Source organism: Poromitra crassiceps (genome assembly GCF_964638095.1).
Source record: "Poromitra crassiceps genome assembly, contig: HAP1_SCAFFOLD_304, whole genome shotgun sequence".
In the NCBI taxonomy this organism is placed as follows: domain Eukaryota; kingdom Metazoa; phylum Chordata; class Actinopteri; order Beryciformes; family Melamphaidae; genus Poromitra; species Poromitra crassiceps.
The window spans coordinates 196292-213408 of record NW_028152097.1 but is presented as its reverse complement, the minus strand read 5'-3'; the positions used below and the strand labels follow the sequence as shown (position 1 = coordinate 213408).

General features: G+C 42.0%; 1 protein-coding gene across 1 annotated transcript in view; it reads right to left on the bottom strand.

Annotated features, from left to right (window-relative positions):
- Window positions 1-16082, bottom strand: part of LOC310771013 (uncharacterized protein) — a gene marked incomplete at its 3' end in the record, with an annotated part of 29454 nt that extends 13372 nt beyond the window's left edge. The window contains exons 1-5 of the mRNA XM_083663697.1: window positions 15975-16082; window positions 10794-10863; window positions 10215-10385; window positions 6137-6187; window positions 3485-3597 (exon numbers count right to left, since the gene is read on the bottom strand). Of these exons, the coding sequence (XP_083519823.1) occupies window positions 3485-3597; window positions 6137-6187; window positions 10215-10385; window positions 10794-10863; window positions 15975-16064 (495 nt within the window). The 5' untranslated portion in view covers window positions 16065-16082. The remainder of the gene's footprint in view (window positions 1-3484; window positions 3598-6136; window positions 6188-10214; window positions 10386-10793; window positions 10864-15974) is intronic.
- Between the last annotated feature and the right edge of the window lie 1035 nt (window positions 16083-17117).

Here is a 17117-nt window from a genome sequence, read left to right as displayed (position 1 = left end):
TGATTGTTCCAAAGTTCAGGCTTATTGGATCAAGGTCTTCAAATCATTATCTGAAATACTACAAATCCGGCTAGAACCAGGCCCATTCATTGTTATTCTAGGAGTGTCTGATGATACTATGAAATTGACCAATGCCCAGCAATGCTTCCTATCCTATAGTCTCATCACTGCAAGGAGATTGCTTCTCATGCACTGGAAAAAAAAGGAAGCCCCTACCACAAAGATGTGGCTTAACGACCTTACGAACACACTCCACTTAGAAAGAATAAGGTACACTCTTATGGACAAACTTTCATATTTTGATAAGGTGTGGTCGCCTCTAATTCACTATCTTGCACCCCATTGACAATGGAATAGGGTGGGGTTAGGGGAGAGTCAAGAATAGAACTGAGTAACTAAAGTTAATGGAGAGCTTTTTCTTTTCTTTTTTCCTTATTTTCTTTCTTTTTCTTTAATGTTTTGTATCTGTATATCTATCTGTATGTATGTATATATGTTCAAAGTAAAAAAAGAGCATTTCATGGTCGAACTTATATATGTATAAGTGGAATATAATATACTGTGTGTACATATAGTATATAATGTATAATGTATATTGTCATGCTCAAATAAAACATATTTGAAATAGAAAAGTATCAATTAACGTTAACGTTACTGTCCAACACATGGCAGTTCGGATAAATTGTTTCACAAGAGACTGCCATGAAACTATTTTTTGCAGATCTCAAAAGCAGGTAAACCACTGTGGGATTAGTGAGACTATTGCTAAAAGAGAAGATACTGTAGTGATGCTGCGCACTTTGTCAGTGCGCCCTCGCCTGCAGCCTGGGCTGTCCTCCGCTCAAACAGTACTTCACGGGGCGGCTGCGTGTCAATTGACGTGTCCTTAATATGCAAAGCGTGCAGCTCTAAGCAGTATAGCCTATTGGAGGAATGTTTTTGTTTAGATGGCTGGAGGATTCAACTTGTCTTCTCGTTTTTGTTAATGTGTTTTTTTCTGCTTGTAGATGTAAAAATAAACGCTTTCTAATGAAAAAAAATCAAGCATTTGTTGTGGTAATGGTTTAACGGGGCACAGACAGTAAAATAGCGCATTTTAATCTTCTCGGTTAACCGACACTTGTCGGATAATGAGGGTCGGTTGTCGGTCAAGAAAAATTATGATTTTCGACATCCCTAATCCTGGCGTGGCAAGGCTGTGCGTAATGACATATCCAAAAGGAATTTTACTTTGCACTGCGCTGCGCTCCACGGAGATTACGGTGCGCTCCCAGCGCAGCAAGGTATTTAGTGTGTAAGAGGTCCTTTTCAAAGCTCTTAGTGCAAAGTAATTGCGCGCTGCTGACATAATGGATAATGCTGGATAATGCCATCTATCCCCACATTTTAGCGCTGAAACGCCTGCTTTGGCATGTGGCACGCCTATGTCCAGTACAATTATAACAGGCATGCGCTTGTGCCCGCCCCCAATTTGCATTGCACACGGCGTTAAACGAGCACAAACGCTAAATTAGCGCTTTTGGGAAGATAGGGCGCATAGTAATTTAGACTCAGGTGTGCATAAACTACAGGTTAAGAACGTCCTGTTAAATACAAAAATGTGAAATTATTATCGCTTATCGGACAGGAGAAGCAGATATTTGTCGGTTATAGTATAGGCTGGAAAAAAAAAAGTCTATAGACCCCTTATACGACTACGTCACACTGACATCACGCAGCGTCGATGCGCAAGACGGAGGCAGAAAGACAGACTCCGCGCAGCCCTGTCAAGTAGTTTTCCAGTGGCTGGAAAACTAGACGAGCTAGACATGTCTTCGTGTTGTACAGTGGGATGCCAGAATCGGAAAGCTATTGTAGCAGAGTATTCGGGTCCGCCTATTCACACTTGGTTAATAAAATAATAAACGATAGAGCCAGGCTGTAACGTTATAACAAGCTTCTCCCCACATATCCTGTTCTACGGCAACTCGAGGGAACATACACAGCCTCGCACTAGGGATGCACGATATATCGGCAATCATATCGGTATCGGCAGATGTTAGTAATTTTCTAACATATCGGCATCGGTCCAATGTTGCAATGTTAATATCGGTTATCGGTATCAGCCAAAATGTTTACATTGAGAGGAAACATTGCAGTAAATCTATGATTTCTGGGCTTTTCCAAATGTTTTGGAAATAAAGAAAGACATTAATATTTCAAATTCACAGTGTTTACATGTGTTTTTCAGTATGTACACAATTTTATTATCACAAAAATGTGTTTTTATACAGATCATATCGACATCGGTAAATATCGGTTATCGGTCATAACAGCAATGTTAATATTGGTTATCGGTATCGGCCAAAATTTTCACATCGGTGCATCCCTACCTCGCACACACGCAATAGAACACAACACAACACAAAACAGTCTGTTACACTATCAACAAAGCAAGGACTAAAGTTTTACCGAATCCCGTCAACTCATACTGCTTTTAATGCTAACCGTAGGCGTCTTTGGTTGCAAGCCGAAAGAGGAAATCATTAAAAATGCCCGACTTTGCAGTGCTCGCTCATTTCATATCAGGTAAGCTGTAGCTGTAGGCTGCTAGTAACAGCCACATCGCTCGGTTAGTTAACAACCAAGTAACGTTACATAATGTCATTATTGAGTTGTGTGCATTATCAACATAACAATATATCTTTGCAAGTTACAGAATAATTATCTACGCTATGTATTGCTGGCCAGTCTAGGCTTGGCCAATTCTTCTTGTCTTTTATCCATTGAGAGCGCCAGTGCGTATGGGTCTGTAAGATGTATCCCATTAACCAACGTTAATTGCGATGCATAACATTGATTATCACTAGGCGATAAGCTGTGGTAGTAAGCCGAGAACTGCATTTTAAAACTAAAATCTAACTGTGTGTCGCAGATGGGCACAGAGCAGTCCTGACAGCGGGGCTTTTACACAGTTCTCTGTGTCTGTCAATGCTGGGCTCACGGCTCTTTGCCTACACGATGTGCGCGCAGCTCCAATGTTGACAGCTGTATAAGGGGTCTATAGATCCCCCCTATCTGAATAACATAAGGGGGGAATTCCCCCCCTGTTTGCAAAGTGAATTTTAAGCCCTGATATTGTATAGTAGTGATGAGTAGTGATTGAGTAGTACTTTAACAACAGACAACAGACAACAGATAAATAGAGAGCTTACACTAACAAACACGTTCCAAGTGTTGATAATCCTAATATGCGTGTTAGACTTTCAAAAAGTAACAGTAGCAGTTAAACTGTATTTCATACTGATGGTTAAATTAGCAATTAATCCGCGGTTCACATGCGTGCCGAACCGTGGAGGATGATCCCTACGGATCCCAGATTATCCATGATCGGTTGCAGCCCTAGTGCTCACATTCAGCCAGTCAACTCTGCATTATTATGGATCCCACTCGCCTAGTCTCATATCACATATCGATATAATCTCAATATATTGCCCAGCCATACCTGATTGTGTTTCTTCCAGTCGAAGTGCTTAGGTCTGTGATTGTTGGGAAGGGAACAGGGTAACGTAGCTGGTTCCCCTTCTTTGACCATCACAGTAAAATGTGGCACAACCCCTGGAAGACAAAAGCATACAACATTACCGTCTCCTCCTAACAAAAAGGAATTTTGGTACATATGGACCCAAATATTCTTTCCCAATTCCCAGAAAACGAAAAACTAGTGCCCGACCGATATATCGGTCGGCCGATATTGGCCGATAACCGATATCGGCCGATAACCGATATTGGCCGATAACCGATATCGGTAATTGGCCGATATGTTGGCCAATATTGCAGATTTTTTTTTTTTTTTGTAAATGGCCTGCATTTATATAGCGCTTTTATCCAAAGCGCTTCACAATCAGTAGGTAGGGCTGCACGATATTGGAAAAAACTGACATTGCAATATTTTTTTATTCTGCGATATATATTGCGATATGAAAAAAAACAGGAATTTTCACCAAAAGTCTTAAATAGGTCTATCAAGCCTTGCCTGTTTAAGAAGGTGGCCTAGTGGGTAACGTGCACGGTTGACGTAGTAGGAAGTGAGTGTGTTTTTAGCCGCAGCCAGGGTGAGTTGCAGGATCCTAAGTGAGTAAAGGTACTATAGTTAGTAGGAAAAGAGCTTAGAACGTAACAGAGAGGGCGTGCATTACGTAAGGGTTAATGCACGACGAGGTGTCCATTATCACTTTTTAAGGGACGACGCGGAGGCGTGAACCGTCCGAGGCGAAGCCGAGGATGGTTTGCCTCCGCGAAGTCCCTTAAAAAGTGATAATGGACACCTCGAAGTGCATTAACCCGCTTATACCATGGTCACTTGCCAACAAAACAATAAGACCAGTCATTTATATTTCCATGTGTAATAAATAAAGCAATCTAAATGGCTAAATGTCTGTTATTCATACTGTAAATCAGTCTTCCACGAAATAAAATAGTCCCTCCCACTTCCACCACCCTCCGTTTTAAAGCCGACTCAAACGTTAATTTTATCACAGGAATGCGGGTTTAACAATGTTTTGCGTTCTACATTAAATGAAGACATTACCGTTTGGCAGCTTGCTTTATTTTCTATGATAGATACGTATTGGACAAGTATATTAACATTTAAGAGCGAAGAGTTTCAGGAAGTGACAGAGCAGCGGGGCTCGCACTGCGTGTGCTGTTGTGGTGACATGCAGAGAGAGTTTTCTCTCTCTCTCTCTCTCTCTCTCTCTCTCTCTCTCTCTCTCTCTCTCTCTCTCTCTCTCTAAGGCCCCCGCTCGTGCACGAGCCGAGGGAAATCCCCTCTTTGTCGCCGAGAAGAGCCTGGTGACGCGAGGTTAGAAATGTCCGAAACGAAAATCAAAATTGTAAATAAGAGTTATTTTTGATAAACTGAGCGTGATTTAAATACTTACTTTGACCGAGTCCATTTTTTTCTCAACATCCAAAATTGTCATATTAACCCTTAACGGGGGTATAGAGCTCAAACTGCTCTCCTGATAACACTGATGAAACTATGGCGCATTGATATGAACGGTGAACAGACCATTTAGCTAGGTGTCCATTATCACTGTACAATATCACAAAATAATGGACACCTTGCAGCCAATCAGAATCGAGTATTCACCCAGACCATGGTATAATGTATGTTATGAGTTAATTTACCTTACTTGACATTGCACGCTCTGCGATGTGACTATTGCACATGTGCACATTGCGATGACGATGCTGAAACGATATATTGTGCAGCCCTATCAGTAGGTACAGTACATTCACCCATTCACACACCAATGGTGGCAAGCTGCCACACCATCAGGAGCAATTTGGGGTTCAGTATCTTGCCCAAGGACACTTCGACATGCAGACTGGAGGAGCCAGGAATCGAACCACCGAACCACCGACCTCTTTCATCCAAAGCAATTAGCTAAACTATTGAGTGTTTGTTCCTCCTATTATTGTATGTACATATATTCACATATATATTATATTTCCTTCGCTTTTGCAGATTTCTTCCTCAGGAACTTGCTGCTCCACCCTCTGCCGATCTGGGGAGAGCTGAAAACTGGCTCCATGCTTCCTCCGAGACATGGGCAGTTAGCCAGCCGCTTATTTTCACCTGACAGGGGAAGCTTCACCGGTAGGACATAGCACGTGTGAGGATCACGCTATTCCAACGAGTTCCCCTCCCTCCGAACAGGCGCCCTTAACGACCAGAGGAGGCACCACATCAGTGACCAGGATATTGCATGTTTTGGTGTGGGGTTCCTATATGAAGGAAGCCCCCGGGAGGCACGGGGAGAACATGCAAACTCCACACAGAAAGGCCCTTTTGACGACCCCACCCGGGCGGTGGGCACTCGAGGACATGCGGACGGGCACGCATTCCTTCAGCGTTCACAGCATCCCAGGTGGGAATCGAACCCAGGACCTTCGATCTGTGAGGCGGCAGCGCTTACCACTGCACCACCGTACCCCCCATAATCAGTTCATCCTTGAATCCAAGTCGACCTTTGGGCGTTCCTCAGATATCGCATTAACGAACATTGGACGGACGGACAACCTGAATCATAATGCCTCCGGCCGGGCTGTCGCCGGCTGAGGCATAATGAAACGTGTGCTATGGACTCACCCATGTTTTCACCTGATCTGTCTTTTACGGGGGAGCCCTCAGGGCCGGCGGCTAAAAGACAAATCAGAAGATCAGTGTTTAATGTGCTGGTGCTTGTGCTAGTGCTTGTAAATAAACTTTATTTAAAGGCAAAAGTTGAAAGTTGTTAGCTCAATCTTTTCCAATTCACAGAGATTTCCTATTTCCCACCGAACCATTAGGATGCAGCTTTCTTTTCATTTTTCTCCCCAACTGTACTTGGCCAATTCCCCCTGCTGTCCCGGCCATTGCTCCACCCCCTTTTGCCGATCTGGGAAGAGCCGTAGACTTGCACATGCTTCCTGCAATACATGTGCAGTCGTCAGCTGCTACACCTGACATCGAGGAGTTTCGCTGGCAGGACGTAGCACGTGGGAGGATCACGCTATTGCCCCCAGTTCCCCTCCCCATTCAACAGGTGATCCTGAGCAGAGGAGGCACTAGTGCAGCAACCAGGACACATAACCTTACCTTACCACGCCCGACCAATAGTGACCATCGTCATCCGTGACGATTCCCTGACCGTGGAGAGCAAAGGTTCATTTCGTTAAACAAATTTAGCCCCCACGCCTTTCGCAAAAATGCGGGCAACTTTTTTGAGAGACCGAAATCCAAAATGGCTGCAATCGGCTATGTTGGAAATATCCTTTGCAATGGTTCGCCCCACAATGCTGCAAAATACATTACTTTTTCTGGACAATTGTTTGTGTGGTAGTGGCAAAATTGGGGTCGAGCGGGGAAAAAAAAAAAAAAAAAAAAAAAATTAATTAACTAACACATTCACTGCCAGCCATTTTTTTTTTACTGTACTGTAGGTAGCTTCTGCCAGAGGGTTTTTTTGAGGATTCTGGCTCATCTTTCAAGACCCGAGGATTCTTTTCTGCTAAGATTTTGTGAACACAAAATATCTCAAAAGAACTAATAGAATGTGTGCTTTCTCTGTCTAAAAGAGTTAGTTTGTAGAGTTAGTAGTTATGTAGGCATTAGCACTTGAATACAGCATGGTTTCAGCATCTGAAAATTTAAGCTGAGATAAATAGCTTTTTGTGAAATTCGATAGAACAGTCACTTTAACCATTCATTTTTGGCATCAGTAAGACGTCAGACATCTAAACAATAGTTTTGAACAGTAATTTCCTCCATAACAGCAGGAAACACCCCTCTACTTCAAACTCCTCCCTCCGTGTGTGTTCTTCTTGGCTGCAGCGGGCGTGTCACAAGCGAGTTGCTGCTGCTGCTGCTCCTGTCTGCTGGCGGCCGCTGGGCAAGTCTGGATGGGCTCGCTCGTTTCTTGGGGTTTCGGTTGAGAAACCCCAAGAAACGGGGTTTCTTTTGCGATTCTGGTCTTATTTATGCTGCGTGTTTCAAAGTGTGTTGCACCCATAATCTATTATGCAAATTTGCAATCCCCCACGCCAGCAATCAGCGCGAAAGCGAAAGCGTTTTCGCCAATCCATTTTACTGTATGAGAATGGTTTCATCGCACGTTCCCCTGCAGTTTTGGCTCGGCTTTTTCTAGAATGGAGAGCACTGTCGCCACTTAGTGGGTCGGTGGAATGGGTTGTACACGTTCGGTGGCTCCAATATTTTTATAGGAGACGTGGGGGGCGTTGATCCACGTCCCACCGTCAACATTTTTTTTTTTTTTTTTAAGCCGAGATATCTCGTCATTGGCAGTCAACCGTTGGATTTTGTAAGCCGAGATATCTCGTCAATGGCAGTGAACGTGTTCATTAATTAAAAAAAAAAAAAAATTCGAACAGTCAATTTACATATCGAACACGAACCCCTCCCCCACATTCGAAGTTGCATTCGAATTTCGAATGAAAAGTGACAGCCCTACTGTGCAATGCTCACCAATGAGGCGCCAATGAGGGTTCGCCAGCCGCTGAGGCCATATGGCTACATGTAATTCAGGTTGCTTTGTCTTGGCAACTGGAATGTATAGCCTTTGAGATTAGCCTGGTCACCAAAAGTGGGGGGCTTGCCATGTGACAAAGCCAAGCGCCACCGCTCTCCACCTTCAAGCCAAGGGCGAGAGAGAACAAGGGCCGGTGGGTGAGAAGAATCACCTTGTGTGGGCTTTGAACCTGCCCCATCATGCTTTATGTCTCGTGCTAAACCGACTAGCCGTGTTTTGCTATGTGTGTCGGAAACCCTGTGCCATGTCATTAGCAATTCAACTCAAAGAGGGAGGAAGTGATTAGTGCAGCATGTGCAGAGACACATGGGCCAATGGTCGGTCCGCACCGACTGGACGGCGCACGTCCTCTAGGTTCTTTTTGGATAAAAGTTGCCCGTATTTTCAGGAAAGGTGCGGCGGCTAAATTTGATTATTAACCTTCATAGATGACAAATCCACTGAGAAACGACCATTTGCTCTCCACAGTCACAGAATGCCAATGACTCAACTACAAGATGAGGTATGGCATTCAGCTTTCAATAGACAAACACAGTGACAGGAGTGGATGAATGTGCAGCAAAGAGCACAGTGTCTGCTACTGGCAGCAGTGGTTTTAGTTACCTGATTTGATTAGTAAGCAGGAAGTGGTTAGCTCAGGTCCCACAGCCAAGGAGAGACGTGGGACCTTGTTGCAGGCAAGCAGCATGATATTTGACTCTCACTTACATCTTTGGCTGTATTGAAAGCAAAAGGAACAGAATGAGATAGGACAGGTTACAGTGTTTAAGCATTAGCAGTGTGGAGGAACTGCTCTGGAGGAGACTCGATCACCGAAGCTGCGAAGTTTGCCTGGAGGAACGGTGAGGGGAACAGTGGATGAGGAGCGGATGGTTCTGGAGGGTCGATGGGGGAGGAGGTCAGTCAGGTATGGGGGCGCCAGTTTATGGAGAGCTTTGAAGGTGAGAAGGGTGAGTTTGAAGGTGATGCATTGTTTGATGGGGAGAGAGTGGAGGATGGGTGTCATGTGGTCCCGTGACCGGGTGTTTGTGAGCAAGCGGGCAGCTGAGTTCTGAACCATCTGGAGTCTATGGAGGGAGCGGGAGGTGATGCCGGTGAGGAGGGAGTTGCAGTAATCTAGGTGGGAGGAGATGAAGGTGTGGATGAGGGATTCAGCAGCAGGGGGGAGAGGCAGTGTCCGATTTTAGCGATGTTACGGGGATGGAAAAATGGGGGGAAAAGTGGGGATCGAATAAGAGAGTGACTGTTAATCTTAATTTTCTCACTTGCAGTGTGAGAATGATACAGTTGTTCAGACATGCAGAAGGTTGGCGCCACAGAGGAAGATGCAGAGGACAGGAAGAGATTGAAACAGATGATCCGCTGTGGGGACCCCTAACGGGAGTAGCCGAAAGAGGAAGAAAGAAGAAGTGTGGAGGAACAGAAGCCATCCACACCCGAACCACAACGCAGCAACATATCAGCCTTGATCGGCATGCACAAAGCAGTTTGCATAATCATCCTTGGGGAATACCACTGGACTTAATAATTCAGATGTTATTCATATTCCTACAGACAATTGGGTCATAGCTGAAAACAAAGTTAATGTCCCACTGATGGGACAGGGGCAGAACAATACATTTTGATATTATACTGAAATATCAATATCGAATCAAAATGTATCGTAATGGGAATCAAATCTGTAAATCAGTGGTGATACCCAGCCATTCTTCCCTATTATTTCAGATGTTAACTTGAGACAAACCCTGACCCCAGACAGCCAGTCTACTATTCACTGTCAATGGAGCAGCTCCTGAATGTCGGGTGTGAACTCACTCACAGATTGTAGTTGTTCTTTGGTTTCTGGCTTTAGTAAACAACTGTTCATGCTCAAATTAAATATACTATTTTACAGGGCATAATTATAAGACATCTGACTTCTTAAATTGAGCAGCATTTCCCGTTAAAGCTATTCATCACAGAGCTGCAACATAAGAACCAAGGCATGTAAAGCCTGATAGGACATCTAAACAGCTTCAGTTGTCCTCTCTGCACGACTGTTATTAGGGTTAAAATGACAGTATGTATTATTAGTAAGTATTATTAGACAGTGTGACCACAAATAATAAATATTAATTCATGAATATTTAAATGACTTACAGACAATGAGCTGAACGAAGGACAGCTGTATGGACTCCTTCTCTGGAGTGACACACGAGTAATTTCCTGTGTCGGACACCTTCGTGTTCTTGAAGAGGATGGAGGAATTTCCGTTCTGCTTCCATTCTTCGGGGTAATGTGAGATGCGCCCTTTGAACTGCTTGTCCTGTCCTGTACGTAGAGATGTAACAGTATGAAAATTTCACATCACGATTATCGTGACCAAAATGATCACGGTTATCTTATTATCACGGTATTCGTAGAAAATTGCTGAAAATGTTCAAAAAGTACTGAGAGACTCACTGAAATCATTTTACAACGTTGTATATTGAAAACTCAGACCCAAAAAGGATTGATACACTCACTGAAATCATTTCTCAAAGTTTGCATCTGGGAGACTGTTGCCAACTTTGGTTGATGATGGACAGTATTTACCATGTTTTTCAACGCACTGTAATCACGGTACCACGGTAATCACGGTACCACGGTTTTAACGATAATGAAAATTTGAAACGGTACGGTTATCATAAGGAATTTTATCACGGTTATCATTAAAACCGGTTATTGTTACATCCCTACCTGTACGGTTGGCATAAGTCGTCCCATCCTCCAGCAGCATGTAAACCTCCAGATGTTGTGACTGGGCAATCTGGAAAAAATCAAATATCACATTGTTTTTGACAAAATACCTCGATATAGTTCTTTTCACAAAATAGACAATGAGATGTTTGATAATCATCGCTATGGCATACAGTAGTAAATGTGTAATAGTCATTATGTAGTAGTGATCAGTAGTATAAGGGGCCAATTCTCTAGTCATTAGTAATTACTACTGAAATCACTACATAAATCACTACACGTCACAATAGCAATCATGTAGGTTACAAACAGTAGGTTTTGTGTAGATATTCACGGCTTAATATTCGGCGTGGGATTGCGAGAATCGCGCATATTTTTGTCAATTCCCGCAGATTTGTAATTTAGAAGTCGTGCAATTGTCTATAATGTTAAGCCGATGGTGCTGAATACGGACGACTGGTCGGACACATTTGGCAGAACGTTGCCTCGCGCTCAATTCCGCCTGCAGAAACCCACACAGAGTATAAAAGCTCCACACGTTTCCTCGTCAGGATTCCGTGTCTCTCATTTCCGTGCGGCCGGCCAAAGCGTCAAGCATAATCCAGGCTTAACACACCCAGCGAAACAATCAGCTCATACATGTTCTATAGTTTTGTTAACTCTGTATGTGCTGTCATTACTTTTTATTCACTGGCTCATTCGGTCTAACTCTCTCTCCCTCCCTCTCTGCATGTTCATCATGCACACGCATGCATACGCTCGCACTCAATGATGAAACAGTAGTTTTTACCGTGTTACAAAACTGCAGACATGAACCGGTCGAATTGACGATTGAAAAGTATCAATTAACGTTAACGTTACTGTCCAACACATGGCAGTTCGGATAAATTGTTTCACAAGAGACTGCCATGAAACTATTTTTTGCAGATCTCAAAAGCAGGTAAACCACTGTGGGATTAGTGAGACTATTGCTAAAAGAGAAGATACTGTAGTGATGCGCACTTTGTCAGTGCGCCCTCGCCTGCAGCCTGGGCTGTCCTCCGCTCAAACAGTACTTCACGGGGCGGCTGCGTGTCAATTGACGTGTCCTTAATATGCAAAGCGTGCAGCTCTAAGCAGTATAGCCTATTGGAGGAATGTTTTTGTTTAGATGGCTGGAGGATTCAACTTGTCTTCTCGTTTTTGTTAATGTGTTTTTTTCTGCTTGTAGATGTAAAAATAAACGCTTTCTAATGAAAAAAAATCAAGCATTTGTTGTGGTAATGGTTTAACGGGGCACAGACAGTAAAATAGCGCATTTTAATCTTCTCGGTTAACCGACACTTGTCGGATAATGAGGGTCGGTTGTCGGTCAAGAAAAATTATGATTTTCGACATCCCTAATCCTGGCGTGGCAAGGCTGTGCGTAATGACATATCCAAAAGGAATTTTACTTTGCACTGCGCTGCGCTCCACGGAGATTACGGTGCGCTCCCAGCGCAGCGAGGTATTTAGTGTGTAAGAGGTCCTTTTCAAAGCTCTTAGTGCAAAGTAATTGCGCGCTGCTGACATAATGGATAATGCTGGATAATGCCATCTATCCCCACATTTTAGCGCTGAAACGCCTGCTTTGGCATGTGGCACGCCTATGTCCAGTACAATTATAACAGGCATGCGCTTGTGCCCGCCCCCAATTTGCATTGCACACGGCGTTAAACGAGCACAAACGCTAAATTAGCGCTTTTGGGAAGATAGGGCGCATAGTAATTTAGACTCAGGTGTGCATAAACTACAGGTTAAGAACGTCCTGTTAAATACAAAAATGTGAAATTATTATCGCTTATCGGACAGGAGAAGCAGATATTTGTCGGTTATAGTATAGGCTAGGGCTGTTGAAACGAATTTTGATATTCGAATATTATTCGAATTTAATAATTATGAACGAAATTCGATTATTATTATTTTTTAAAAACGAATATTTTAATTTTTTTTTATTAATTTTTTTTTTTTTTTTTTTTTTTTTTTAAACACTAGAACAGTGACAAATTCTGACAACATACTTGCAGAAAAGAGTGTTAACTGAAGTTGACTGTTGAAGCTGCTATACTGATGTAAACCTACCTGTAGCTCTTAAAATGTATGTTCATTCATTGTTAACTGAAGTTGACTGTTGAAGCTGCTATACTGAATGTAAACCTGTAGCTCTTAAGTGCAATACGTGACTGATTTTTTTTTGTTCATGGCTCATTGTTGTTTTGGCAAAGTTTACTTATTTGTTTATTGATAAGGAGCTCAAACAAAGGCTGTGTCTTTTTTTATTATCAATTATTTTATTTTAGCATTTCAGACAGCACCAATACATCACTGATGAATATTAACTAAGCTCTGGTTATCTGACCTATTTTCTAATGCAATGAATGTATGTACATTGTACAAGGAACATGTTTTCTTAAATAAACATCATTGCTGGACTATTTGTGATCAGCCTAATATTATTTTGAATATTCATCCACCATTCACTTTTCCATCTACATTTGGTAAAATGCTTAGAAAAAGTTTTACTTGGTCAAACCCAAAGATTCAGCTATATTTAGAATCAGAACATAACATAAGAGAAGACAACAATTCACTCAGACAAAAAAAAAAAAAAAAAATTTTTTTTTTTATTCAATTAAAAATTAATTAAAATATTCGAATATAATTCGAATATTAAAATGTATAAAGCACTGAAATTCGAATTTGATTATAGAGGGAGATTGACAGCCCTAGTATAGGCTGGAAAAAAAAAAAGTCTATAGACCCCTTATACGACTACGTCACACTGACATCACGCAGCGTCGATGCGCAAGACGGAGGCAGAAAGACAGACTCTGCGCAGCCCTGTCAAGTAGTTTTCCAGTGGCTGGAAAACTAGACGAGCTAGACATGTCTTCGTGTTGTACAGTGGGATGCCAGAATCGGAAAGCTATTGTAGCAGAGTATTCGGGTCCGCCTATTCACACTTGGTTAATAAAATAATAAACGATAGAGCCAGGCTGTAACGTTATAACAAGCTTCTCCCCACATATCCTGTTCTACGGCAACTCGAGGGAACATACACAGCCTCGCACTAGGGATGCACGATATATCGGCAATCATATCGGTATCGGCAGATGTTAGTCATTTTCTAACATATCGGCATCGGTCCAATGTTGCAATGTTAATATCGGTTATCGGTATCAGCCAAAATTTTTACATTGAGAGGAAACATTGCAGTAAATCTATGATTTCTGGGCTTTTCCAAATGTTTTGGAAATAAAGAAAGACATTAATATTTCAAATTCACAGTGTTTACATGTGTTTTTCAGTATGTACACAATTTTATTATCACAAAAATGTGTTTTTATACAGATCATATCGACATCGGTAAATATCGGTTATCGGTCATAACAGCAATGTTAATATTGGTTATCGGTATCGGCCAAAATGTTCACATCGGTGCATCCCTACCTCGCACACACGCAATAGAACACAACACAACACTGAACAGTCTGTTACACTATCAACAAAGCAAGGACTAAAGTTTTACCGAATCCTGTCAACTCATACTGCTTTTAATGCTAACCGTAGGCGTCTTTGGTTGCAAGCCGAAAGAGGAAATCATTAAAAATGCCCGACTTTGCAGTGCTCACTTATTTCATATCAGGTAAGCTGTAGCTGTAGGCTGCAGCCACATCGCTCGGTTAGTTAACAACCAAGTAACGTTACATAATGTCATTATTGAGTTGTGTGCATTATCAACATAACAATATATCTTTGCAAGTTACAGAATAATTATCTACGCTATGTATTGCTGGCCAGTCTAGGCTTGGCCAATTCTTCTTGTCTTTTATCCATTGAGAGCGCCAGTGTGTATGGGTCTGTAAGACGTATCCCATTAACCAACGTTAATGCATAACATTGCTTATCACTAGGCGATAAGCTGTGGTAGTAAGCCGTGAACTGCATTTTAAAACTAAAATCTAACTGTACAACTAACGGGCACAGAGCAGTCCTGACAGCGGGGCTTTTACACAGCTCTCTGTGTCTGTCAATGCTGGGCTCATGGCTTTTTGCCTACACGATGCGCGCGCAGCTCCAATGTTGACAGCTGTATAAGGGGTCTATAGATCCCCCCTATCTGAATAACATAAGGGGGGAATTCCCCCCCTGTTTGCAAAGTGAATTTTAAGCCCTGATATTGTATAGTAGTGATGAGTAGTGATTAGGGATGGGCATCGAATTTCGAATTTTCGAATAATCGTTGTTATTATCAAGGTCGACTTTTATTATTGAAATTCGAAATTCGGAAAAAAAAAAAAAAAAAAAAAAAATTGAGTGAAATGTTGCATTGTCTCCCCTGATTCTAAGTATAGTCAAATCGCTTGGTTTGAGCAAGTAAAACAATTTGTATAAGCATTTTAAGCAAGGTTTATGGAAAAATGAATGGCGGATGAAATCCCATGAAGAGGGAGAGGGGGTGACTTTGGCACCCCTTTGGCACTCAGACCTGAGCCTACTAAATATTTAATGAACCACTCATGATTGTCAAAACTGCTTTTTATTTTCGAAAATGTCAATGTCATGTAACATGTTCTTTACTTCAGTGGTGCAATGCTTGTTTGAGCTAAAAATCCACAGCAGAAGCTTTTTATATTAATTAATAAAGCCGTAGACTTAGAATCAGGGGAGACAATGCAACATTTCACTCACCAAAAAAAAAAAAAAAAAAAAAAAAAAATTACATTTTTATTTTTATTTTCGAATTTCGAATTAAATTCGAATTTGGCCAGCGAATTTCGAATAGTGTTTTTGCTAGAAATGCCCATCCCTAGTAGTGATTGAGTAGTACTTTAACAACAGACAACAGACAACAGATAAATAGAGAGCTTACACTAACAAACATGTTCCAAGTGTTGATAATCCTAATATGCGTGTTAGACTTTCAAAAAGTAACAGTAGCAGTTAAACTGTATTTCATACTGATGGTTAAATTAGCAATTAATCCGCGGTTCACATGCGTGCCGAACCGTGGGGGATGATCCCTACGGATCCCAGATTATCCATGATCGGTTGCAGCCCTAGTGCTCACATTCAGCCAGTCAACTCTGCATTATTATGGATCCCACTCGCCTAGTCTCATATCACATATCGATATAATCTCAATATATTGCCCAGCCATACCTGATTGTGTTTCTTCCAGTCGAAGTGCTTAGGTCTGTGATTGTTGGGAAGGGAACAGGGTAACGTAGCTGGTTCCCCTTCTTTGACCATCACAGTAAAATGTGGCACAACCCCTGGAAGACAAAAGCATACAACATTACCGTCTCCTCCTAACAAAAAGGAATTTTGGTACATATGGACCCAAATATTCTTTCCCAATTCCCAGAAAACGAAAAACTAGTGCCCGACCGATATATCGGTCGGCCGATATTGGCCGATAACCGATATCGGCCGATAACCGATATTGGCCGATAACCGATATCGGTAATTGGCCGATATGTTGGCCAATATTGCAGATTTTTTTTTTTTTTGGTAAATGGCCTGCATTTATATAGCGCTTTTATCCAAAGCGCTTCACAATCAGTAGGTACAGTACATTCACCCATTCACACACCAATGGTGGCAAGCTGCCACACCATCAGGAGCAATTTGGGGTTCAGTATCTTGCCCAAGGACACTTCGACATGCAGACTGGAGGAGCCAGGAATCGAACCACCGAACCACCGACCTCTTTCATCCAAAGCAATTAGCTAAACTATTGAGTGTTTGTTCCTCCTATTATTGTATGTACGGTACATATATTCACATATATATATTTCCTTCGCTTTTGCAGATTTCTTCCTCTAGTACCACTTTGGAACTCACTTAAATTAGCAGCACAAAGCATTTATGAGTGGTCCTGCTTTATCTGCTACATATCTATTACTGGTACCTTTCTATAAAAAAAAAAGTTAGAAGTATGACTAGACTAACTGTGCCAACTTCCCTTTTGATATTTTTGTTTTCACAATGTGTAATTGTGTGTATGCAACTTTCTTTATTCAAGGCTTTTCCTGTCACATGACCGAGCTGACCCACTTGACTGCGTCATGTGACTGTATCATGCATGTATTTAAAGATGGCGTCTTTCCTATGTCAAACTGTCTGAGGAAGGGCAGGGTGCTGCCCGAAACGTTACCTTTCACCAGTGTAAAATAAATACTCAACTTGGAGCCGTGCAGTGTGCAAGTTTTCCTTTTCTCTTTAGCCCCTACGTAGGAAGTGCAAACGTTGTGCCAGTTTTGCACACAGATAATCAACATGGACGTCCCATTTTAACATGTT